Below are 7,142 nucleotides of genomic sequence, written 5' to 3'. Positions count from 1 at the left end.
AACATTTGGAAGATGCATATGGTATTATGATAGAAAATCGGATCCTAAATGATGGTTATGAAGAAATTAATGTCAGTATTGATTTGGCAAACTATTTTTAAAACTGTTGAAACTATTGCCATGTACTTTTTCGTGGTAATAATCCAAATACCTGTAAATGACACCTTAAACTGTGATTGCTGTACCATTACTTGCTTGGCTTTTCTGCAATACAAGGGTCACCCTATGGGTAAATTTCCCGTTTACCAGTCTGTATCTCTCGCCATATGAAATAATGAATGGTTTGAACTAGTGGTATATAATGTATGTACAGTACTGATTGACGTAATTGGTTTGTCCGACACGCCTTATACATGTATATATGTTTTACGCTCCCAGGCGGTAACTTGTGTCGACATCTGCTTAAGACAATGGTATCCAAAGGAAGCGCCCGATAATCCGATAACGTCAGCATGAAGGTTTGGCTCCTATACGCAACATGGCGATTACAAGTGCATACGAAAGTTGTTGATAATACCTTACAGGCATAGATCGGGATATCACATTGACCGTAACTGAGCAGCTTCAAAGTTTAACATGAGTGTTATTTGATGCCAAATGTATCATTCAAGCCTTGAAAACATAGCTTCATTTAATGTTTTAGTTATTACCTATATACGATGGAACATATGTAACCACAACACTCTTAAATGTGACCTGAGCAAAGCAGGATATCTGTCGCAGTTGCAACACACATGTTTCCAAGGAGGTGAGGATCTATACCTGTGAGGGTAGCTTTGCTAAAAATGATTTATACAATGCTTTATATTTCATATCACACAACCTAAAGAACGGTTAAATTTCACAATAAAAGTTTCCTTCAAGCAGATTCATTTGAACGGTGCAGAGGTTTGTCTCTTAGTCCAACCAACATCCACCAATCATGTGTTCGAATCCAAGATTCGCCTGTTTAGGATCCTTTGTTTATCAGTAAGATATTTGTAATCGTGGTTTACATGAAAGTGGGAAAATGCGTGTTTCATAAGAACAGGAAATGATAGTTTTCAGATAATGTTTATTATCTCAGAAACATTTACACAGTCCTCTTCAAATGACAGTTGCAATCCATAACGTAAACACAACAATATATACATTAATAGTAACAACAAAGCAGGCCCAAGATGAGTTCAACATTGGACTGCAGTGCATATTGCACAAATTACGCCCTCGTGCTTCGTCTGGCCACGAATACATCCCCGAAGGTTCTAGACGCCTATCTGGGGAAATGTCATCTGATCACTTAGGAAGTTGAAGTGGGGTATATAATTCTGGTAGTATGGAGTTCCGGGAGAGCTGAAGTTGGACTGGTTGGAATACTCTGTCCACTGTTGCTGGCATGGTGTGACTTGGAAGGATGTTTCCGTCATCAGATGTGGGTAGTGGAGAGTATTCTGGGTAGGCCGTGTACAGGATACTGCGTCAGTGAGTGCGCTGTAGACGTTGTGTGATGATGGATACATCAGGGGGTTGTAGACGGGGTCGTAGTCCGTCACTGAAGAGCAGCCGGGTCCAGTGCTGGGTAGGTAGTGGAGGCTGAAGAAGAGAAGAGATTGTTGTTAGTCCGAGACAGACATGCCATTGTGTTGAAGCTAATAAGAGCCCACTACACGCAGGTGAAACTAACTTGGTGTGTACTTACTTTGATTTGGGTTTGTCTTTCACGTCATCTTTCTTGGAAGTCGTTGGTGGTGTGAGCACGTGACATTCCTCCGTAGCCGTTACGTCACGTGACCGTGATGTTCCTTGTTGATACAGTTGCTGTCTCATCCAGTTCACGTGAGCACCTTTAGACTGACGCTTGAACTTGGAACGGCGGTTCTGGAACCAGATCTGTATGGCAGAAAGAGGTCATTATTATCGAGACATTTAATGAAATCAGGGTCTATTATATGGGTTGAAAAGATTATGAAAGGAAATATACAACAATTCTTTAAGTCTACCATATAAACTGAATAAAGCAGTAAAAATGAGAATTTCACTTCAGTACATTTCATGGGTCCTATGTACATTTAAGGGGACAAGAAAGAGAGTTTTATATCACTATGATATTGTGTATTGTGCGATCAATTATCTCTTTCGAGAACTTCTGTTAAGTGTAATTTACCTACCGATAGTCTCTCTACGTCGATGTTGATGGTGTTGGAGAGATCCTCCAAGATGGAGCTGTCAGGATACTGAGAGGACACGAATACCTTCTCCAGTTCCCTCAACTGTGGATATGGATAGTGGAGATGAAAACGTGTTAAATTTGTATTGCGATTTACTTTTGAAATAACAATAGTTTATGTTTTCTTCCTATTGACGTTTCGAGCAATTAAATGTTTACCTGACTAGCAGAGTACTTGATTCTGTTCCTTGCCGGAACGATTGTCTTGTTGACGGTGCACTTGCTTGGCTTGGTTTCGGGGCTCTTCACTTTCATTATAGTGTGGTAATTGTATAGAATACTTTTAAAAGAGAAAATGCTCGAAATGTGAAGATGGTCTCGGTGACAAGTCTTGCTGGTTTCGATTAGGGCAGCTCTATGACTGATGACTCAAGGATGGAAGTTTTCGACTTTATACCCGTACCATGACCATCGGGCTTCTTTTAAGTCAACCACCATACACCACCCACTCATTACTCCCACGTCTGTGTTGTTAATAATCAGGAATTCTTTCTTCATGTATAGCCGCCATGCTGTTTAAGTTGAAACATCTTGATTGTTTTCACAGCAATAAGAACTATATCTTTGTTTACCTAATTAAAACGGTAGCAGTCGTCGACGAGGTAGCGGTACATTAAAGTAGCCTCCGCCAGGTGAGCGTGTACTCACTTACCTGTCAAAACTTTACACCTACATCAAAGAGGCCGCCCTACGTAGCACATATGTGTGGACACTACGTTTAAATGTCCATCTTGTTTTGTGGGACAATTTCATTAACAAACAGGGACAAAACATTTACAAATCCTAGCGAGGAATCCTTATAGTGTGTGGAAGGGCCAGGCATTAACAATAACCGTCGTCATATAGCTGGAATATTGCCGAGTGCGGCGTTAAACAACAAACAAACAAACATTAACAACACCGTAGTCTTCACAAGGATAACTTATTTGTTATTGTGTGAAACAGTTATGCTCGTAATAAGCTTGAAACGCATATCCATTATATAATTGAACATCTTTGGAATAAGAGGATACAGAAAAATCTCGATGATCATGTATTTGTTCAAAAGAAATAAGGCGTATATATGTCGTGAGCCAAGAAAAATGGTTCCCAGTTGTCTACATTTCACAACTTCTGAGGTACACTCGAGCAAGCTCTTTCCACGATGATTTCAAAGAGTGTTCTTAGTTACAACATAAAGCTTTTAAAACGTTTTGTGGTAGACATGTGGATGACATTTCCAAATTTGACGCATCAGTGACCAAATGACGCTTGATACAGTTCCCTTTTTAACTTGTTCCCTTTTTTTTCCCGGGTGAACAATTGCCTTGGTTTTGCATGTGTTTGTGACGGGGTGTAACCGGGGAAATAGCGGGGCCGGATACGCTCGCCTTTTCGCCAACATCTGGTATCATCACTATTTGATGGCGACTAATGGAAACATACTCATGATATGGTCGGAATTATACAATCGAGTGTGTGTTTGACACAAATTCTTAATATGAATATGGAAAGTTTATTTTATTGTCTTTACCCGCCTCTCTTAAGAATTTTAGGTTTGGTAAAAACCTTGCAATTTTCAAGTTACGTGTTCATCATAACCACCAATAACACGTAAAAATTACTTTTCTTTTTGTAGCTATTTATATTTCACTTTATTAACTTCTAAATATTTTACTCTATGCTAACTGAACGGATGTACCAAGCTATTTCAAGATCACGCTCAGATTCTATATATTCTGATGCATATATTCCGACGTAAGGCATTTTATCATTTGATCGAAATATTAGTAGAAGTTGGCTGCCACCATAGTGTAGAGACGTTTTTGGACTTAATATTTAATGAAGACTCACAACCAACATGAAACTGAAAAGTCAGCAACTATATTTACAATTTATAGAGGGGTAAGGTTCAAGTAGTTCATGGGACGTTTGATGTTCCTCACCTGTATATTTAGCGCCTCACAATATGATAATAAAATACACATTACATACCTAAACTGACACATAAATAAATTGATATATAACATTTGGAAGATCCATATGGTATTATGATAGAAAATCGGATCCTAAATGATGGTTATGAAGAAATTAATGTCAGTATTGATTTGGCAAACTATTTTAAAAACTGTTGAAACTATTGCCATGTACTTTTTCGTGGTAATAATCCAAATACCTGTAAATGACACCTTAAACTGTGATTGCTGTACCATTACTTGCTTGGCTTTTCTGCAATACAAGGGTCACCCTATGGGTAAATTTCCCGTTTACCAGTCTGTATCTCTCACCATATGAAATAATGAATGGTTTGAACTAGTGGTATATAATGTATGTACAGTACTGATTGACGTAATTGGTTTGTCCGACACGCCTTATGCATGTATATATGTTTTACGCTCCCAGACGGTAACTTGTGTCGACATCTGCTTAAGACAATGGTATCCAAAGGAAGCGCCCGATAATCCGATAACGTCAGCATGAAGGTTTGGCTCCTATACGCAACATGGCGATTACAAGTGCATACGAAAGTTGTTGATAATACCTTACAGGCATAGATCGGGATATCACATTGACCGTAACTGAGCAGCTTCAAAGTTTACCATGAGTGTTATTTGATGCCAAATGTATCATTCAAGCCTTGAAAACATAGCTTCATTTAATGTTTTAGTTATTACCTATATACGATGGAACATATGTAACCACAACACTCTTAAATGTGACCTGAGCAAAGCAGGATATCTGTCGCAGTTGCAACACACATGTTTCCAAGGAGGTGAGGATCTATACCTGTGAGGGTAGCTTTGCTAAAAATGATTTATACAATGCTTTATATTTCATATCACACAACCTAAAGAACGGTTAAATTTCACAATAAAAGTTTCCTTCAAGCAGATTCATTTGAACGGTGCAGAGGTTTGTCTCTTAGTCCAACCAACATCCACCAATCATGTGTTCGAATCCAAGATTCGCCTGTTTAGGATCCTTTGTTTATCAGTAAGATATTTGTAATCGTGGTTTACATGAAAGTGGGAAAATGCGTGTTTCATAAGAACAGGAAATGATAGTTTTCAGATAATGTTTATTATCTCAGAAACATTTACACAGTCCTCTTCAAATGACAGTTGCAATCCATAACGTAAACACAACAATATATACATTAATAGTAACAACAAAGCAGGCCCAAGATGAGTTCAACATTGGACTGCAGTGCATATTGCACAAATTACGCCCTCGTGCTTCGTCTGGCCACGAATACATCCCCGAAGGTTCTAGACGCCTATTTGGGGAAATGTCATCTGATCACTTAGGAAGTTGAAGTGGGGTATATAATTCTGGTAGTATGGAGTTCCGGGAGAGCTGAAGTTGGACTGGTTGGAATACTCTGTCCACTGTTGCTGGCATGGTGTGACTTGGAAGGATGTTTCCGTCATCAGATGTGGGTAGTGGAGAGTATTCTGGGTAGGCCGTGTACAGGATACTGCGTCAGTGAGTGCGCTGTAGACGTTGTGTGATGATGGATACATCAGGGGGTTGTAGACGGGGTCGTAGTCCGTCACTGAAGAGCAGCCGGGTCCAGTGCTGGGTAGGTAGTGGAGGCTGAAGAAGAGAAGAGATTGTTGTTAGTCCGAGACAGACATGCCATTGTGTTGAAGCTAATAAGAGCCCACTACACGCAGGTGAAACTAACTTGGTGTGTACTTACTTTGATTTGGGTTTGTCTTTCACGTCATCTTTCTTGGAAGTCGTTGGTGGTGTGAGCACGTGACATTCCTCCGTAGCCGTTACGTCACGTGACCGTGATGTTCCTTGTTGAAACAGTTGCTGTCTCATCCAGTTCACGTGAGCACCTTTAGACTGACGCTTGAACTTGGAACGGCGGTTCTGGAACCAGATCTGTATGGCAGAAAGAGGTCATTATTATCGAGACATTTAATGAAATCAGGGTCTATTATATGGGTTGAAAAGATTATGAAAGGAAATATACAACAATTCTTTAAGTCTACCATATAAACTGAATAAAGCAGTAAAAATGAGAATTTCACTTCAGTACATTTCATGGGTCCTATGTACATTTAAGGGGACAAGAAAGAGAGTTTTATATCACTATGATATTGTGTATTGTGCGATCAATTATCTCTTTCGAGAACTTCTGTTAAGTGTAATTTACCTACCGATAGTCTCTCTACGTCGATGTTGATGGTGTTGGAGAGATCCTCCAAGATGGAGCTGTCAGGATACTGAGAGGACACGAATACCTTCTCCAGTTCCCTCAACTGTGGATATGGATAGTGGAGATGAAAACGTGTTAAATTTGTATTGCGATTTACTTTTGAAATAACAATAGTTTATGTTTTCTTCCTATTGACGTTTCGAGCAATTAAATGTTTACCTGACTAGCAGAGTACTTGATTCTGTTCCTTGCCGGAACGATTGTCTTGTTGACGGTGCACTTGCTTGGCTTGGTTTCGGGGCTCTTCACTTTCATTATAGTGTGGTAATTGTATAGAATACTTTTAAAAGAGAAAATGCTCGAAATGTGAAGATGGTCTCGGTGACAAGTCTTGCTGGTTTCGATTAGGGCAGCTCTATGACTGATGACTCAAGGACTTACTTACTTACTTACTTTGGAGATTTAACGTGCGCTTTCCGACTGATGCGTATTTCGCACACGGGCCCGGCCCGGCCATTTAATGTGTTTCCGAAAGGGGCGAGGGTGGTCTGTGCAACCCAAGAGGGGGCTTTAGGGGTTGCTTATATAGAATTTGGGAATTTTGAGATTTGGAATAGATGCTGATGGGGTTGGGGAGGAGAACTAAGGGAGCTGGGTATGGTGGATGATTGTTTGTTTATGTGATTTTGATTTGGTAGGTTATTATGGTTTTAGATGCGTTTTATTAGTTCCGTTTTTATTAAGAATACGCCTAAGGCCTTGAAGTTTTCTAGTTTATTTTGTGGG

The 7,142-nt window shown here is 39.7% G+C and overlaps 2 protein-coding genes across 2 annotated transcripts; both read right to left on the bottom strand.

The window, feature by feature from the left end:
• Positions 1-1,244: 1,244 nt before the first annotated feature.
• On the bottom strand, positions 1,245-2,461 carry LOC139443756 (homeobox protein OTX1 B-like). The gene is made up of 4 exons (XM_071224677.1): positions 2,366-2,461; positions 2,148-2,249; positions 1,679-1,869; positions 1,245-1,572 (listed from the first exon to the last, which is right to left on the bottom strand). The coding sequence occupies exons 1-4, from the start codon at positions 2,459-2,461 to the stop codon at positions 1,245-1,247; spliced, it is 717 nt and encodes a 238-aa protein (XP_071080778.1).
• Positions 2,462-5,454: 2,993 nt separating this feature from the next.
• LOC139443754 (homeobox protein OTX1 B-like) lies at positions 5,455-6,671 on the bottom strand. Its single transcript, XM_071224676.1, has 4 exons — positions 6,576-6,671; positions 6,358-6,459; positions 5,889-6,079; positions 5,455-5,782 (listed from the first exon to the last, which is right to left on the bottom strand). Exons 1-4 carry the CDS (start codon positions 6,669-6,671, stop codon positions 5,455-5,457), a joined length of 717 nt encoding a protein of 238 aa, XP_071080777.1.
• Positions 6,672-7,142: the final 471 nt, after the last annotated feature.

The sequence above is a fragment of the Haliotis cracherodii genome, unplaced genomic scaffold (genome assembly GCF_022045235.1).
Source record: "Haliotis cracherodii isolate W230 unplaced genomic scaffold, xgHalCrac1.p SCAF_5, whole genome shotgun sequence".
Classification (NCBI taxonomy): Eukaryota; Metazoa; Mollusca; class Gastropoda; order Lepetellida; family Haliotidae; genus Haliotis; species Haliotis cracherodii.
The sequence above is the reverse complement of the archived record's forward strand: the minus strand, read 5'-3'. Positions and strand labels throughout refer to the sequence as shown.